Genomic DNA, 18,221 nt, shown 5'->3' on the forward strand with positions numbered 1-18,221 from the left:
GTTGGGGTAGTGGTTGTTGTAGGCGGGGTAGTGGTAGTTGTAGTTGGGGTAGTGGTTGTTGTAGTTGGTGTAGTGGTTGTTGTAGTTGGGGTAGTGGTTGTTGTAGGCGGGGTAGTGGTTGTTGTAGTTGGGGTAGTGGTTGTTGTAGGCGGGGTAGTGGTTGTTGTAGTTGGGGTAGTGGTTGTTGTAGTTGGGGTAGTGGTTGTTGTAGGCGGGGTAGTGGTTGTTGTAGTTGGGGTAGTGGTTGTTGTAGTTGGGGTAGTGGTAGTTGTAGTTGGGGTAGTGGTTGTTGTAGTTGGGGTAGTGGTTGTTGTAGTTGTGGTAGTGGTAGTTGTAGTTGGTGTAGTGGTTGGAGAGGTCGTTGTTGTTGTAGTTGGGGTAGTGGTTGTTGTAGTTGGGGTAGTGGTTGTTGTAGTTGGGGTAGTGGTAGTTGTAGTTGGGGTAGTGGTTGTTGTAGTTGGGGTAGTGGTTGTTGTAGTTGGTGTAGTGGTTATTGTAGTTAGGGTAGTGGTTGTTGTAGTTGGGGTAGTGGTTGTTGTTGTTGGGGTAGTGGTTGTTGTAGCTGGGGTAGTGGTTGTTGTAGTTGGGGTAGTGGTTGTTGTAGTTGGGGTAGTGGTTGTTGTAGTTGGTGTAGTGGTTGTTGTAGTTGGGGTACTGGTTGTTGTAGAGGGGGTAGTGGTTGTTGTAGTTGGGGTAGTGGTTATTGTAGTTGGTGTAGTGGTTGTTGTAGTTGGTGTAGTGGTTGTTGTAGTTGGGGTAGTGGTTGTTATAGTTGGTGTAGTGGTTGTTGTAGTTGGGGTAGTGGTAGTTGTAGTTGGTGTAGTGGTTGTTGTAGTTGGGGTAGTGGTTGTTGTAGTAGGGGTAGTGGTAGTTGTAGTTGGTGTAGTGGTTGTTGTAGTTGGGGTAGTGGTTGTTGTAGTTGGGGTAGTGGTAGTTGTAGTTGGTGTAGTGGTTGTTGTAGTTGGGGTAGTGGTTGTTGTAGTTGGGGTAGTGGTAGTTGTAGTTGGTGTAGTGTTTGTTGTAGTTGGGGTAGTGGTTGTTGTAGTTGGGGTAGTGGTTGTTGTAGTTGGGGTAGTGGTTGTTGTAGTTTGTGTAGTGGTTGTTGTAGTTGGGGTAGTGGTTGTTGTTGTTGGGGTAATGGTTGTTGTAGTTGGAGAAGTGGTTGTTGTTGTTGGTGTAGTGGTTGTTGTAGTTGGTTTAGTGGTTGTTGTAGTTGGTGTAGTGGTTGTTGTAGTTGGGGTAATGGTTGTTGTAGTTGGAGAAGTGGTTGTTGTTGTTGGTGTAGTGGTTGTTGTAGTTGGTGTAGTGGTTGTTGTAGTTGGGGTAGTGGTTGTTGTAGTTGGGGTAGTTGTAGTTGGGGTAGTGGTTGTTGTAGTTGGGGTAGTGGTTGTTGTAGTTGGGGTAGTGGTTGTTGTAGTTGGGGTAGTGGTAGTTGTAGTTGGTGTAGTGGTTGTTGTAGTTGGGGTAGTGGTTGTTGTAGTTGGGGTAGTGGTTGTTGTAGTTGGGGTAGTGGTAGTTGTAGTTGGTGTAGTGGTTGTTGTAGTCGGGGTAGTGGTTGTTGTAGTTGGGGTAGTGGTAGTGGTAGTTGGTGTAGTGGTTTTTGTAGTCGGGGTAGTGGTTGTTGTAGGCGGGGTAGTGGTTGTTGTAGTTGGGGTAGTGGTTGTTGTAGTTGGTGTAGTGGTTGTTGTAGTTGGGGTAGTGGTTGTTGTTGTTGGGGTAGTGGTTGTTGTTGTTGGGGTAGTGGTTGTTGTAGCTGGGCTTGTGGTTGTTGTTGTTGGGGTAGTGGTTGTTGTAGCTGGGGTAGTGGTTGTTGTTGTTGGGGTAGTGGTTGTTGTTGTTGGGGTAGTGGTTGTTGTTGTTGGGGTAGTGGTTGTTGTAGTTGGTGTAGTGGTTGTTGTAGTTGGAGTAGTGGTTGTTGTTGTTGGGGTAGTGGTTGTTGTTGTTGGGGTAGTGGTTGTTGTAGCTGGGCTTGTGGTTGTTGTTGTTGGGGTAGTGGTTGTTGTAGCTGGGGTAGTGGTTGTTGTTGTTGGGGTAGTGGTTGTTGTTGTTGGGGTAGTGGTTGTTGTTGTTGGGGTAGTGGTTGTTGTAGCTGGGCTTGTGGTTGTTGTTGTTGGGGTAGTGGTTGTTGTAGCTGGGGTAGTGGTTGTTGTTGTTGGGGTAGTGGTTGTTGTAGTTGGGGTATTGGTTGTTGTAGGCGGGGTAGTGGTAGTTGTAGTTGGTGTAGTGGTTGTTGTAGTTGGGGTAGTGGTTGTTGTAGTTGGAGAAGTGGTTGTTGTTGTTGGTGTAGTGGTTGTGGTAGTTGGTGTAGTGGTTGTTGTAGTTGGGGTAGTGGTTGTTGTAGTTGGGGTAGTGGTAGTTGTAGTTGGGGTAGTGGTTGTTGTAGTTGGGGTAGTGGTTGTTGTAGTTGGGCTAGTGGTTGTTGTAGGCGGGGTAGTGGTTGTTGTAGCTGGGGTAGTTGTTGTTGTAGTTGGGGTAGTGGTTGTTGTAGCTGGGGTAGTGGTTGTTGTTGTTGGGGTACTGGTTGTTGTAGTTGGGCTAGTTGTTGTTGTAGTTGGGGTAGTGGTTTTTGTAGTTGGGGTAGTGGTTGTTGTAGTTGGAGAGGTTGTTGTTGTTGTAGTTGGGGTAGTGGTTGTTGTAGTTGGGGTAGTGGTTGTTGTAGTTGGGGTAGTGGTAGTTGTAGTTGGTGTAGTGGTTGTTGTAGTTGGGGTAGTGGTTGTTGTAGTTGGGGTAGTGGTTGTTGTAATTGGGGTAGTGGTAGTTGTAGTTGGTGTAGTGGTTGTTGTAGTTGGGGTAGTGGTTGTTGTAGGCGGGGTAGTGGTTGTTGTAGTTGGGGTAGTGGTTGTTGTAGTTGGTGTGGTGGTTGTTGTAGTTGGGGTAGTGGTTGTTGTTGTTGGGGTAGTGGTTGTTGTAGGCGGGGTAGTGGTTGTTGTAGTTGGGGTAGTGGTTGTTGTAGTTGGTCTAGTGGTTGTTGTAGTTGGGGTAGTGGTTGTTGTAGTTGGTGTAGTGGTTGTTGTAGTTGGGGTAGTGGTTGTTGTTGTTGGGGTAGTGGTTGTTGTAGCTGGGGTAGTGGTTGTTGTTGGGGTAGTGGTTGTTGTAGTTGGGCTAGTGGTTGTTGTAGTTGGGGTAGTGGTTGTTGTAGTTGGGGTAGTGGTTGTTGTACTTGGAGAGGTCGTTGTTGTTGTAGGCGGGGTAGTGGTTGTTGTAGTTGGGGTAGTGGTTGTTGTAGTTGGGGTAGTGGTTGTTGTTGTTGGGGTAGTGGTAGTTGTAGTTGGTGTAGTGGTTGTTGTAGTTGGGGTAGTGGTCGTTGTAGTTGGGGTAGTGGTTGTTGTAGTTGGTGTAGTGGTTGTTGTAGTTGGGGTAGTGGTTGTTGTAGGAGGGGTAGTGGTTATTGTAGTTGGGGTAGGGGTTGTTGTAGTTGGTGTAGTGGTTGTTGTAGTTGGAGTAGTGGTTGTTGTTGTTGGGGTAGTGGTTGTTGTTGTTGGGGTTGTGGTTGTTGTTGTTGGGGTGGTGGTTGTTGTAGTTGGGCTAGTGGTTGTTGTTGTTGGGGTAGTGGTTGTTGTAGTTGGTGTAGTGGTTGTTGTAGTTGGGGTAGTGGGTGTTGTTGTCGGGGTAGTGGTTGGTGTAGTTGGGGTAGTGGTTGTTGTAGTTGGTGTAGTGGTAGTTGTAGTTGGAGTAGTGGTTGTTGTAGTTGGTGTAGTGGTTGTTGTAGTTGGGGTAGTGGTTGTTGTAGGCGGGTTAGTGGTTGTTGTAGTTGGGGTAGTTGTTGTTGTAGTTGGGGTAGTTGTTGTTGTAGTTGGTGTAGTGGTTGTCGTAGTTGGGGTAGTGGTTGTCGTAGTTGGGGTAGTGGTTGTTGTAGCTGGGGTAGTGGTTGTTGTTGTTGGGGTAGTGGTTGTTGTAGTTGGGGTAGTGGTTGTTGTAGTTGGAGAAGTGGTTGTTGTAGTTGGGGTAGTGGTTGTTGTAGTTGGAGAGGTCGTTGTTGTTGTAGTTGGGGTAGTGGTTGTTGTAGTTGGGGTAGTGGTTGTTGTAGTTGGGGTAGTGGTTGTTGTAGTTGGGGTAGTGGTAGTTGGAGAGGTCGTTGTTGTTGTAGTTGGGGTAGTGGTTGTTGTAGTTGGGGTACTGGTTGTTGTAGTTGGGGTAGTGGTTGTTGTAGTTGGGGTAGTGGTAGTTGTAGTTGGTGTAGTGGTTGTTGTAGTTGGAGTAGTGGTTGTTGTAGTTGGGGTAGTGGTTGTTGTAGTTGGGGTAGTTGTAGTTGTAGTTGTAGTTGGTGTAGTGTTTGTTGTAGTTGGGGTAGTGGAAGTTGTAGATGGGGTAGTGGTTGTTGTAGTTGGTGTAGTGGTTGTTGTAGTTGGGGTAGTGGTTGTTGTAGGCGGGGTAGTGTTTGTTGTAGTTGGCGTAGTGGTAGTTGTAGTTGGGGTAGTGGTTGTTGTAGTTGGGGTAGTGGTAGTTGTAGTTGGGGTAGTGGTTGTTGTAGTTGGGCTAGTGGTTGTTGTAGTTGGGGTAGTGGTTGTTGTAGTTGGGATAGTTGTTGTTGTAGTTGGGGTAGTGGTTGTTGTAGCTGGGGTAGTGGTTGTTGTTGGGGTAGTGGTTGTTGTAGTTGGGCTAGTGGTTGTTGTAGTTGGGGTAGTGGTTGTTGTAGTTGGGGTAGTGGTTGTTGTACTTGGAGAGGTCGTTGTTGTAGTTGGGGTAGTGGTTGTTGTAGTTGGAGAGGTCGTTGTTGTTGTAGTTGGGGTAGTGGTTGTTGTAGTTGGGGTAGTGGTTGTTGTAGTTGGAGTAGTGGTTGTTGTAGTTGGGGTAGAGGTTGTTGTAGTTGGGGTAGTTGTAGTTGTAGTTGTAGTTGGTGTAGTGGTTGTTGTAGTTGGGGTAGTGGTTGTTGTAGTTGGGGTAGTGGAAGTTGTAGTTGGGGTAGTGGTTGTTGTAGTTGGTGTAGTGGTTGTTGTAGTTGGGGTAGTGGTTGTTGTAGGCGGGGTAGTGTTTGTTGTAGTTGGCGTAGTGGTAGTTGTAGTTGGGGTAGTGGTTGTTGTAGTTGGGGTAGTGGTAGTTGTAGTTGGGGTAGTGGTTGTTGTAGTTGGGCTAGTGGTTGTTGTAGTTGGGGTAGTGGTTGTTGTAGTTGGGCTAGTGGTTGTTGTAGTTGGGGTAGTGGTTGTTGTAGTTGGGATAGTTGTTGTTGTAGTTGGGGTAGTGGTTGTTGTAGCTGGGGTAGTGGTTGTTGTTGGGGTAGTGGTTGTTGTAGTTGGGCTAGTGGTTGTTGTAGGCTGGGTAGTGGTTGTTGTAGTTGGGGTAGTGGTTGTTGTAGTTGGGGTAGTGGTTGTTGTTGTTGGGGTAGTGGTAGTTGTAGTTGGTGTAGTGGTTGTTGTAGTTGGGGTAGTGGTCGTTGTAGTTGGGGTAGTGGTTGTTGTAGTTGGGGAAGTGGTTGTTGTAGTTGGGGTAGTGGTAGTTGTAGTTGCTGTAGTGGTTGTTGTAGTTGGGGTAGTGGTTGTTGTAGGAGGGGTAGTGGTTGTTGTAGTTGGGGTAGTGGTTGTTGTAGTTGGTGTAGTGGTTGTTGTAGTTGGAGTAGTGGTTTTTGTTGTTGGGGTAGTGGTTGTTGTTGTTGGGGTTGTGGTTGTTGTTGTTGGGGTGGTGGTTGTTGTAGTTGGGCTAGTGGTTGTTGTTGTTGGGGTAGTGGTTGTTGTAGTTGGTGTAGTGGTTGTTGTAGTTGGGGTAGTGGTTGTTGTTGTCGGGGTAGTGGTTGGTGTAGTTGGGGTAGTGGTTGTTGTAGTTGGTGTAGTGGTAGTTGTAGTTGGGGTAGTGGTTGTTGTAGTTGGTGTAGTGGTTGTTGTAGTTGGGGTAGTGGTTGTTGTAGGCGGGTTAGTGGTTGTTGTAGTTGGTGTAGTTGTTGTTGTAGTTGGGGTAGTTGTTGTTGTAGTTGGTGTAGTGGTTGTTGTAGTTGGGGTAGTGGTTGTTGTAGCTGGGGTAGTGGTTGTTGTTGTTGGGGTAGTGGTTGTTGTAGTTGGGGTAGTGGTTGTTGTAGTTGGAGTAGTGGTTGTTGTAGTTGGGGTTGTGGTTGTTGTAGTTGGAGAGGTCGATGTTGTTGTAGTTGGGGTAGTGGTTGTTGTAGTTGGGGTAGTGGTTGTTGTAGTTGGGGTAGTGGTAGTTGGAGAGGTCGTTGTTGTTGTAGTTTGGGTAGTGGTTGTTGTAGTTGGGGTAGTGGTTGTTGTAGTTGGGGTAGTGGTTGTTGTAGTTGGGGTAGTGGTAGTTGTAGTTGGTGTAGTGGTTGTTATAGTTGGAGTAGTGGTTGTTGTAGTTGGGGTAGTGGTTGTTGTAGTTGGGGTAGTGGTAGTTGTAGTTGGTGTAGTGGTTGTTGTAGTTGGGGTAGTGGTTGTTGTAGTTGGGGTAGTGGTAGTTGTAGTTGGGGTAGTGGTTGTTGTAGTTGGTGTAGTGGTTGTTGTAGTTGGGGTAGTGGTTGTTGTAGTTGGTGTAGTGGTTGTTGTAGTTGGGGTAGTGGTTGTTGTTGTTGGGGTAGTGGTTGTTGTTGTTGGGGTTGTGGTTGTTGTTGTTGGGGTGGTGGTTGTTGTAGTTGGGCTAGTGGTTGTTGTTGTTGGGGTAGTGGTTGTTGTAGTTGGTGTAGTGGTTGTTGTAGTTGGGGTAGTGGTTGTTGTTGTCGGGGTAGTGGTTGGTGTAGTTGGGGTAGTGGTTGTTGTAGTTGGTGTAGTGGTAGTTGTAGTTGGGGTAGTGGTTGTTGTAGTTGGTGTAGTGGTTGTTGTAGTTGGGGTAGTGGTTGTTGTAGGCGGGTTAGTGGTTGTTGTATTTGGGGTAGTTGTTGTTGTAGTTGTGGTAGTTGTTGTTGTAGTTGGTGTAGTGGTTGTTGTAGTTGGGGTAGTGGTTGTTGTAGCTGGGGTAGTGGTTGTTGTTGTTGGGGTAGTGGTTGTTGTAGTTGGGGTAGTGGTTGTTGTAGTTGGAGTAGTGGTTGTTGTAGTTGGGGTAGTGGTTGTTGTAGTTGGAGAGGTCGTTGTTGTTGTAGTTGGGGTAGTGGTTGTTGTAGTTGGGGTAGTGGTTGTTGTAGTTGGGGTAGTGGTAGTTGGAGAGGTCGTTGTTGTTGTAGTTGGGGTAGTGGTTGTTGTAGTTGGGGTAGTGGTTGTTGTAGTTGGGGTAGTGGTTGTTGTAGTTGGGGTAGTGGTAGTTGTAGTTGATGTAGTGGTTGTTGTAGTTGGAGTAGTGGTTGTTGTAGTTGGGGTAGTGGTTGTTGTAGTTGGGGTAGTTGTAGTTGTAGTTGTAGTTGGTGTAGTGGTTGTTGTAGTTGGGGTAGTGGTTGTTGTAGTTGGGGTAGTGGTAGTTGTAGTTGGGGTAGTGGTTGTTGTAGTTGGTGTAGTGGTTGTTGTAGTTGGGGTAGTGGTTGTTGTAGGCGGGGTAGTGGTTGTTGTAGTTGGTGTAGTGGTTGTTGTAGTTGGGGTAGTGGTTGTTGTTGTTGGGGTAGTGGTTGTTGTTGTTGGGGTAGTGGTTGTTGTAGCTGGGGTTGTGGTTGTTGTTGTTGGGGTAGTGGTTGTTGTAGTTGGGCTAGTGGTTGTTGTAGTTGTGTTAGGTGTAGTTGTAGCTGGGGTAGTGGTTGTTGTAGTTGGGATAGTTGTTGTTGTAGTTGGGGTAGTGGTTGTTGTAGTTGGTGTAGTGGTTGTTGTAGTTGGTGTAGTGGTAGTTGTAGTTGGGCTAGTTGTTGTTGTAGGTGGGGTAGTGGTAGTTGCAGTTGGGGTAGTGGTTGCTGTAGTTGGGGTAGTGGTTGTTTTAGTTGGAGAAGTGGTTGTTGTTGTTGTAGTGAGAGTGTTACACAAACTAGTCCCACAACAGGCTGGTCCACTGGTAATGGTACCAACATCTTGCATGAAAGGCAGTGACCCCAGGCTGGCAGCAGCTGCACACAGATTTGTAGATGCACAGCCAAAAGCTGGAGAAGTGACGCCCGTATTTGTCACTAAAGATGAAACACAATTGTAGGTTTGTTAGTTGGATAATTTCAGAGAGAATTCTTCACTTTAAGAATAACATGAATTCACAAGGAAATATTTTTGATGACAGTAGTTTAACATTAGTTGTTGCCATGGTTACAGTGGTGCAGTATTTTAACATCGCACCTTATTACTGACATGTACACGTGTACTTCAGGACCTCGTGACATCACTGATTTCACAGTTATATGTTCTCACGTGTGCAGCAGAGAATACGTGTGATCCAATCCAACCACACCCTTCAACTATACTGGTTGTTTTCAGAGGTGATACAGGCCTGAAGCTTTCAACCAGCAGAGGGCAGCAGAACACTGTGTTTCAGTCTGATGTTAAGTTACTTGTCTCAGTGAAAGAAGCAAGTTCACAATTTAAACATACGTTCACGTCAGTACAAATGTTGAACTAAATCTAACTCAATTAATGAGTTTGTTCAATGTTTATTGTTGTGCAGTAATCATCTTATGTTTTCAAGGCTGTTACCATTTCTTAGTTCAATTATTATTAAAACAAAGAATTGTTCATTTAAGTCATTTTGGAATCAAAGAAAATCACAATTAGCAAAAACTTTTTTGTCGACAAAGAAAGATATTTTTATAAGGAAGTGTAAAGCATTCCCTTGAAATCTTAGTTCCTGTATAGACACAAACTTACTGTTATGAATCTGTAACTTCACAAAGGAATAGTTTTATGTTTTAGCGACCCTCCAAAGAGGCACAAGCTCTTACTGTGTTGTTTAGGGAAGTTTCAAATGAACCTGAAAAAATCTGTTGAAAGTCTCGACCATCTTCCGGGGGATATGCTACAGAGAGATAAAGGATAGTTTCCATTTTTGTCCATAATTCCAATATTTCGTTTGTTAGTCTTTTGTAGGTCACTGTTATTTTTACAGAAGGAGAGTCTGAAAGTTTTAAAGGGGACATATTATGCCCATTTTACCACAGCTGATATGGCTCCTTGGAGTCTTAATGAAATGTCTGTAACATATTTTGGTCAAAATACCACAAGGATCATTTAAAACAGCACCTTTTTACCCTGTCTAAAACAGCCCTCCTTAGATTGACCTGTTTTGAGTGTCCCGCCATCCTCACCCCCAGTGAGCCTGGCTGCGAGAGCCCCAGCTCCCCAGCGCAGCCCTGCAGTCGGAGCAGTGGGAGCTTGAACTGGCGCAGCAGCAGCATCTTTCCACACTGTTGAGTCAACGTTTAGAGGTGTCCCGGGGGTCCCTTGTTTATGCGGCCACTTTAATGTCTGACGGGTAGCAGCAGCAAGCTAATGCTAGCCGGGCTCCACCGGCCCGGTTAGCTCGCTCGTCCAAGGCCATGTAGCGAGACTCCCTACATGGGCATGGTGTGACTATGACGTTTATTTCGGTCGTAATCCCATTCGACGCACTCTAGCGTAACGTTTCTGACATAGAGGAACCACAACAAATCGCAGGAGTCGTTTTCATCCAGAGTTTTTGGGTAGGTAGACATGCCAGATACCCAAATTAACGTGTAGAAGCACTACAAAAGTGGAATTTTCATAATATGTCCCCTTTAGGCAACGCTATTCGTCATGGCGCTAAAACAAGAAATTGTGCCAAACAAAAGATGCGAAAGGTCCAGGCAAAATGAAACTTCATCAAAATATATTAATAATTAATAGTTTTGTCAACTGGTTAAGATGAAACTTGTCTTAACTACTTTATGTCCTGGGTGCTGTTTAATTCTAAAACATAATGATGATCGTAACATGAAGAGAAAATAAACTTTTCATAAAAAGACATAAGGCAGTAAAAAGTAAGCTTTTAATCTCTAATGTTATGGATCATAAATACAGACTAACACAGATGATACAGATTTAATTAAAGTGCTTTAAAAGTTTAGTGCATGAGTAAATATATCTTAACTCGTCACTCTTTAGTATGAATATGTTAAAAATACTTAAAGGTAGTAGAATAGGTTTGAAGTAAACTTTGTTTAATGCAGTATATAAGAAGAAGACTTACCACTGGCTTGAAAGCAGCGATCCTCTGTTCCCTTACATTGTACTGAAGAGCTGCAATCAGAGGTCATGGGGTTACAAACGTGACACTGTAGACTGTTAACTGCTGGAACCATAGGGACTGAAACAGACAAAAAATGATACTGTTTATTAGAGGAAGAGAGAAGATGGAAGTGTTATGGATTAAAAACAGAACATTTCAGGAGATGGATGCAGATTAAGAAGACTCATCTACATCTACTTACAAGGCAGAGTGACAGAGTTGCAGCTGTCTGTGTTGCAGCATGTAGCACTTGCAAGTGCACTGGAAACACCCAAGTTCACTGAAAATGTCTGAGAGCCTGTGGCTGGACACAGGGAGGGGGGGGCACAGGCCTTGTAGATTTGCTGTCCAGGAGTCCCAGATGAAACGGCTGCAGAGTCAAAGTGCAGTTTGTTAATGGTGATGGAAAGCACACGTCACTTTGCAGTACATGTATTTCACTGGAAAGTAACTTGTAGAGAAGTTTACCTTGAATGGAAGCTGTGATACACATCGTGCCTGTGGGACATGTAACTGCTGCTGTGGTTGAACAGGTAACATTCGTACAAGTTTCACACACAAGTGTTGTTGTAGTTGGTGTAGTGGTTGTTGTAGTTGGGGTAGTGGTTGTTGTAGTTGGAGAAGTGGTTGTTGTTGTTGGGGTAGTGGTTGTTGTAGTTGGGGTAGTGGTAGTCGTTGTAGGGGTAGTGGTTGTTGTAGTGAGAGTGTTACACAAACTAGTCCCACAACAGGCTGGTCCACTGGTAATGGTACCAACATCTTGCATGAAAGGCAGTGACCCCAGGCTGGCAGCAGCTGCACACAGATTTGTAGATGCACAGCCAAAAGCTGGAGAAGTGCCGCCCGTATTTGTCACTAAAGATGGAACACAATCGTAGGTTTGTTAGTTGGATAATTTCAGAGAGAAGTCTTCACTTTAAGAGGAACTTGAATTCACAAGGAAATGTTTTTGATGACAGTAATTAACATTAATCGTTGCCATGGTTACAATCGTGAAGTATTTTAACATCGCACCTTATTACTGACATGTACACGTGTACTTCAGGACCTCGTGACATCACTGATTTCACAGTTATATGTTCTCATGTGTGCAACAGAGAATACGTGTGATCCAATCCCACCACACCCTTCAACTATACTGGTTGTTTTCAGAGGTGATACCGGCCTGAAGCTTTCAACCAGCAGAGGGCAGCAGAACACTGTGTTTCAGTCTGATGTTAAGTTACTTGTCTCAGTGAAAGAAGCAAGTCCAGAATTTAAACATACGTTCACGTCAGTCAAAATGTTGAACTAAATCTAACTCAATTAATGAGTTTGTTAATGTCAATGTTCATTGTTGCAGTATTTATCTCATGTTTTCAAAGCTGTTACCATTTCTTAGTTCAATTATTATTAAAACATAGAATTGTTCATTAAATCATTTTGGAATTAAAGAAGCTCAAAATGAGCAAAAACTTTTTTGTTGACAAATTAAGAGATTTTTATTTCGTCATGGTGCTAATACAATAAATCGTGCCAAACAAAATATGCGAAACGTCCATGCAAAATGTAACTTCATCAAAATACTAGATTACAATTATCTAAGAAAAACAGAGCCTTTTAAAAATATATATATATCTCTGAATTTTCTAGATAATTATCTACGAAAAATAAGGCATATTTAATTAAAGTGCTTTAAATGTTTAGTACATGAGTAAAAATATCTTAACTCTTCACTCATTAGTATGAATATGTTAAAAATACTTAACGGTAGTAGAATAGGTTTGAAGTAATCTTTGTTTAAATGCAGTATATAAGAAGAAGACTTACCACTGGCTTGAAAGCAGCGATCCTCTGTTCCCTTACATTGTACTGAAGAGCTGCAATCAGAGGTGATGGGGTTACAGAAGTGACACTGTAGACTGTTAACTGCTGGAACCACAGGGACTGAAACAGACAAAAAATGATACTGTTTATTAGAGGAAGAGAGAAGATGGAAGTGTTAGGGATTAAAAACAACATGTCAGGAGAAGGATGCAGATTAATAAGAGTCATCTACATCTACTTACAAGGCAGAGTGTTGGAGTTGCAGCTGTCTGTGTTGCAGCATGTAGCACTTGCAAGTGCACTGGAAACAGCCAAGTTAACTGAAAATGTCTGAGAGCCTGTGGCTGGACACAGGGAGGGGGGGGCACAGGCCTTGTAGATTTGCTGTCCAGGAGTCCCAGATGAAACGGCTGCAGAGTCAAAGTGCAGTTTGTTAATGGTGATGGAAAGCACACGTCACTTTGCAGTACATGTATTTCACTGGAAAGTAACTTGTAGAGAAGTTTACCTTGAATGGAAGCTGTGATACACATCGTGCCTGTGGGACATGTAACTGATACTGTGGCTGAACAGGTAACATTCGTACAAGTTTCACACAAAAGTGCTTCACCTGCAATGTGGAGAAAAATAGTCAGTGATATGTTGATCTGATCTAAATTGTGGTTCATAAAGGCTCAAACATCTTTTCACTGTTCAAAAGGAGTTTCAGACATATGGGTTGTAATTTAAATATAAATAGACACTACATACAGTGCTGTGAAAAAGTATTTGCCGCCTTCCTGGTTTCTTATGTTGTTGCATATTTGTCACACTTAAATGTTTCAGATCATCAAACCAGTTTTTATATTAGACAAAGATAACCTGAGTAAACATCAAATGCAGTTTTTAAATGATGATTTCACTTATTAAGGGGAAAAAGCTATCCAAACCTACCTGGCCCTATGTGAAAAAGTAATTGCACCCCATGATAAATCATGAATGAATTGTGATTAACAAAATTTTTTGGAAAGCTGAATTCAATTTCACTAGCTACACCCAGGCCTGATTACTGCACGACCTGTTGAATAAAGAAACAACTTAAATAGAACCTGTCTGACAAAGTGAAGTAGGCTAAAAGATCTCAAAAAGCAACACATCGTGCCTCGATCTAAAAGAAATTCCAAAACAGATGAGAAACAAAGTAATTGACATGTATCAGTCTGGAAAGGGTTACGAAGCCATTTCTAAGGCTTTGGGACTTCAGTGAACCACGGTGAGAGCCATTATCCTCATATGGAGAAGACTTGGAACAGTGGTGAACCTTCCCAGGAGTGGCTGGCATACCAAAATTACTCCAAGAGCGCATCGATACTCCGGTGACCTTGAGTATCCTGAAAGGCGCCTTATAAATAAAATGTATTATTATTATTATTATTATTATTATCCAGGAGGTCATAAAAGACTCCAGAACAACATCTAAGGAACTGCCGGCCTCACTTGCCTCAATTAAGGTCAGTGTTCATGATTCAGCAATAAGAAAGACACTGGGCAAAAATGCTATCCATGGCAGAGTTCCAAGACAAAAGCCACTGCTGACCAAAAATAACACAAAGGCTCGTCTCACATTTGCCAAAAAACATCTTGATGATCCCAAAGACTTTTGGGCAAATATTTTGTGGACTGACGAAACAAAAGATGAACTTTTGGAAGATGTGCACCGCGTGACATCTGGCGTAAAACTAACACAGCATTTCATAAAAACAACATCATAGCAACAGTCAAACATGGTGGTGGTAGTGTGATGGTCTGGGGCTATTTTGCAGCTTCAGGACCTGGACGACTTGCCACAATTGATGGAACCATGAATTCTGCTCTCTACCAGAAAATCCTGAATGAGAATGTCCGGCCATCAGATGTGACCTCAAGCTCAAGTGGACTTGGGTTATGCAGCAGGACAATGATCCGAAACACACCAGCTTGTCCACCTCTACAAAATAAAGGTTTTGGAGTGGCCTAGTCAAAGTCTGGACTTAAATCTGATTGAGATGCTGTGGCATGACCTTAAACAAGCCGTTAATACAACAAAAAAAACTACAATGTGGCTGAATTAAAACTATTCTGCAAAGAAGAGTGGGCCAAAATTCCTCCACAGCGATGTGTAAGACTCATTGCCAGTTATCGCAAATGCTTGATTGCAGTTGTTGCCGCCAAGGGTGGCACAACCAGTTATTAGGTTTAGGGGGCAATTACTTTTTCACAATGGACCAGGTAGGTTTGGATAGCTTTTTTCCCTTAATAAGTGAAATCATGATTTAAAAACTGCATTTTGTATTTACTTGGGTTATCTTTGTCTAATATTAAAATTTGTTTGATGTTCTGAATCATTTAAGTGGGACAAATATGCCAAAAAATCGAAAAATCTGGAAGGGGGCAAATACTTTTTCACAGCACTGTACATGACTCTAAATTATTTTATCTGCTTCCTACCTGTTTAGTCTGTTTCTTGTACTGCTGTACTGTAACTTATGAATTTCTCCTCTGAGGATCAATAGAGCCTCCTTATATTGTCAAGGATATTAATAATACAATATGATCAATAATAATATATTACTAAAAATAGTAATTAGTTACCTGTGCTGGAGAGCGCCCAGATGAGAGTCAGAGAAAGAAGCAGCTTCATCATGATGAACAGGTAAGTTCAGTAGATTCCTTATACGACCTCTCATCTGCACGGAGGCACTTTATATACTCTACAGGTGATGAACGCCTGTATGGCTGATACATGTCTGAATATCTCAGGGATTGGGCGTGTTTCAATTTTTACAGCGTGATCATTCAAACTGTCAGTCTCTCTTTTGTCACATAGAAAACACATCAGCACACGACAACACACCCATTTTAACTTAGTCACTGTTAACCTGTTCAGGATAGTGCACCAAAATCAAAAAGAATAAAACATAGACCTACATTTCCCTCAGGATCATCTAAGTATTTATATGTACTATATATATATAAATATATCAATGTATTCGATACGGCTTAATTATTGAGTTTAACAGACTTTCTCTGAGTAGCAGAATCTGTCATTAAAAGTTTTGATTTCATGTTTCTCAGAACTCTAAATAAAAGAAAAGCGTTTTTTACAATGATCACATGTCACAATCGCTTCTTGTCATTCATCATCTGGAATGTTGTGAAACTGGTAACCTGTTTCTTAATAAATCTTGATGCAGCAGCCAATAAAAAAATATTAAATAAATATATGTTAATAATAATTATATGATATAACACTAATCCAGTTAATTGAGTAGACTATACATCGAACAAAACTCAGTATTACTGGGTTAAATTTAAGTTAATTGTAAGTAAAACATTACACATGTTTTCTATCATTATATATCATCATATAGTTTTACCAACATTGCAATGAAAGAAACATTAAACATTGAATCTTGCCGAGTTGTTTTTTATTACCAGTGTGTTGCATTAATAAGCAAAACCTAGGGTTTGTAGAATATTGACCTGGAAAGTAAATTGTATTTAGAAAAACAAGCACAAAATTACATTAAAAGGAAATAAAATGTCACACTGTGCAATAACCAGTAGTTCATTCTAAATTCAAGATCTTTATTGTCATCATTGCACTATAAAAGTATAAGAGTCTTATCTTTCCAAGATATATCTATATATAGGTGTCAAGATGTGGAGAAATATAGAAAACAACAATAGTAGAAGCATCAGCAACAAACTACATACAAAAGATAAGAAATAAAAAAATTTACAGTGAAAAACAAGATTATTTTGGTGATTTCAGTCCCTGAGGAAGGAGTGTGTGTGAGTGTGTTAATCACAGCCCTTGATATGTGTGTGTGTGTGTGTGTGTGTGTTTCCTTCATAGTCCTTGATGTGTGTGAAGGTGCATTCTGAAAGGTGGTTTGACAGACTATGATGTGTTGGGGCACGGAGGAGTGTGATGAAGGTCATGGCTCTGGGGTAGATTCTTCTCCTCAGTCTGTTGGTGGAGGATCTTTGTTATGGTCTGCACCATGGCCCCTCCCGCCTCTGTGTGTGTGTGTGTGGGGGGGGGGGGGGGTGGGGGGGGGGGGGGGGATTTAATATGCAACTGATCATCAACAACTGATCAATCAACAACTGATCAGTCGTCATCATTAATGACAAACCACATGGAAACAGATTGGGGTAGAAGTAGCAGCAGCGCAGCAAACGTGATGCTGGCAACAGTTCATCAACGTATTTCACATGCTGCTGTTTCATTGTCCCAGGATTCATACCAAGCTGTCTATCTGACAGGCGAACAAATAACATCACGTCAGTAAAGTTATTTATTAAAGTCAATAAAGAAAGGGTTGGTACTCAGACAGCTGTATTGTTGACGCCCTGGTACACTGCCACACCTACTACTGAACTGACGCACAGCCTCTCTCTATTTTTTTCACTCATTCAGTTTTACCTCAACTGCTGCACATCGCACAACGTTACCTTTGACCTCCCAAGAAGTCGTTGAGGATGGACCTCACACTCAGCTGTGACGTCACCCAGAAATAAAAAGACTTGGAAAAGTGGACTTTATAGTTTTACAAAGATTAAAACCCCATGGCTTAAAAAGGTTTTAACACAAAGAGTAATAATGGACCATGGCTGTTTCCTCAGGTTTCCTGTCCACAGCTAATTCTTACACTATAGTCTCCATCAAAGGTTCATGTGATGTAAAGTCAGAAGTTTAAAACTATATTTTTAATACATGTTTTAGAATCAGTGTAACTTTGGTTGAACTGTTTTCCAGGATATTAGACCTGGAGACATTGTGACATGAAATGGTCAAACAGACATTTCAATTTGCAAAGGTCTTGTTCTACAGAGACTGAATATGACTCCAGGTCAAGATGGCTGCTGTGATTTAGTTCAGGCACAGATTCAAATTTTTTATTTTTGCTACTGATCTCAAAATCGTGTCAGTGATGGAATTGCATAGAAAAATAAACGTGCTGTTCTCTATAGTGTGTTGTGCTGTATTGTTGATGTTCTTTAGCAACATTACCACACCTCCTATTGTTGAATTGATGGAACAGCCTCTCTATTTATATCTCTGGCCTTTAGAAATCAAAAGTATGTTTTTCTTCAGGTAGGTAATAAAGCTTCTCCCACAGATGCTTCAGATGTTTGTTTGGGTGGGAACCGTTTCTGTGTGAGGACGCCAACAACGCCTAAACAATGGGAAATAATCTATTTCACTTTTGGAGACTTAATTGGACGTCTTCCTCATCTGAATGCCGAAGTGTCCTTGGGCAAGATAATGAACCCTGAATTGCCCCTGATAGAAAAAGTGCTGCTCATGGATGTAGTGTCATTTTACCCATTGTCCCTATATTCACTCATGTGGAAATAGTATTACAACAATAACCTGCAAAACCTCAGCTGCTGCCGACTTAATTATTAGAAACTACAAAACAGGTTTGTGGTGTTTTGTTAAAACTGCTTCATGTTTCATATGCTGTCTAAAATGATATATTATCTTCATGGACGGAGAGGGGGAGGGGGGACCCTGGTCCAGAACCTCTGTGTCAAGAGAGTGTTAATATTTCTCCTTATAAAGTCAAGCAAATGACAACACAGAGACAATAAGGCCTGGGACCCCCACCTGACTCTGTCTTTTATTCCGCCCCCACACCTCAAGGATGTGTTAAATTAACACATTATATTATTTTATATTATACTGCATTACATTGCATATTGCACTCTGACACTGTTCACTGTTTTGCATCTTGCATTTCACTTTTTACATCACTTTTTATATCTTTTATCTATTATCTATATTTTATTTAGATATGTTTATGTCTAAATAAATGTTACTTTGTCTAAATATTAGAAAAAGGGAGTAAATAAGAAGTAAATAGTGAGTTAATATATATTGTTTATTTTTATTGCTTTTATAATGTGTGTTGTATTTATTGTGTTTTATGTTTTTATGTTTCTATGTTCATTGTATGCACCAATAACCAGAGCAAATTCCTTGTAGGTGTAAACCTACTTGGCAATAAATACTTTCTGATTCTGATTCTGATTCTGATAAATGAGCAAAAAGGCTGAAAGATACGCAAACTACTTTAAAGTGATGCAAAAAGGACAAAACCAGGAAGAGACAAAACAAGTATTAATATAAAAATCAGACTCTTCAGGGCCAGGTTGATAAATATGATTTAAGGTTTGTGGGAAGCTGCAACACCTGTATTATTGTTATCCTTACGCAAGATTCATAAACATGTTTCTTGTTAAACCAGTCTTGGCATTTAGATCGCTTCTAACATAGCCAATAAAAGTGCGTCATTACATTCATCTCTAAATGCTTGTGCCTTTCAACACAGGAGATCACACCTTGAGTCGATACTCATAACAAAAGACGGACATTAGACTGG

General features: G+C 42.0%; 3 protein-coding genes across 3 annotated transcripts; all 3 read right to left on the reverse strand.

The window, feature by feature from the left end:
- Positions 1-5,534: 5,534 nt before the first annotated feature.
- Positions 5,535-6,695, reverse strand: LOC128448735 (mucin-2-like; the record flags this gene model as incomplete). Its single annotated transcript, XM_053431507.1, has 2 exons — positions 5,535-6,089; positions 6,381-6,695. Coding segments are annotated over 2 exons (870 nt in total), but the record flags the coding sequence as incomplete, so codon positions are not given.
- A 1,071-nt stretch (positions 6,696-7,766) lies between these two features.
- Positions 7,767-10,585, reverse strand: LOC128448736 (phospholipase A2 inhibitor and Ly6/PLAUR domain-containing protein-like; the record flags this gene model as incomplete). Its single annotated transcript, XM_053431508.1, has 4 exons — positions 7,767-7,939; positions 9,964-10,080; positions 10,205-10,372; positions 10,471-10,585. Coding segments are annotated over 4 exons (573 nt in total), but the record flags the coding sequence as incomplete, so codon positions are not given.
- A 105-nt stretch (positions 10,586-10,690) lies between these two features.
- Positions 10,691-14,559, reverse strand: LOC128448203 (uncharacterized; the record flags this gene model as incomplete). Its single annotated transcript, XM_053430774.1, has 5 exons — positions 14,419-14,559; positions 12,317-12,418; positions 12,051-12,218; positions 11,812-11,928; positions 10,691-10,857 (listed from the first exon to the last, which is right to left on the reverse strand). Coding segments are annotated over exons 1-5 (606 nt in total), but the record flags the coding sequence as incomplete, so codon positions are not given.
- Positions 14,560-18,221: the final 3,662 nt, after the last annotated feature.

The sequence above is a fragment of the Pleuronectes platessa genome, chromosome 9 (genome assembly GCF_947347685.1).
Source record: "Pleuronectes platessa chromosome 9, fPlePla1.1, whole genome shotgun sequence".
In the NCBI taxonomy this organism is placed as follows: domain Eukaryota; kingdom Metazoa; phylum Chordata; class Actinopteri; order Pleuronectiformes; family Pleuronectidae; genus Pleuronectes; species Pleuronectes platessa.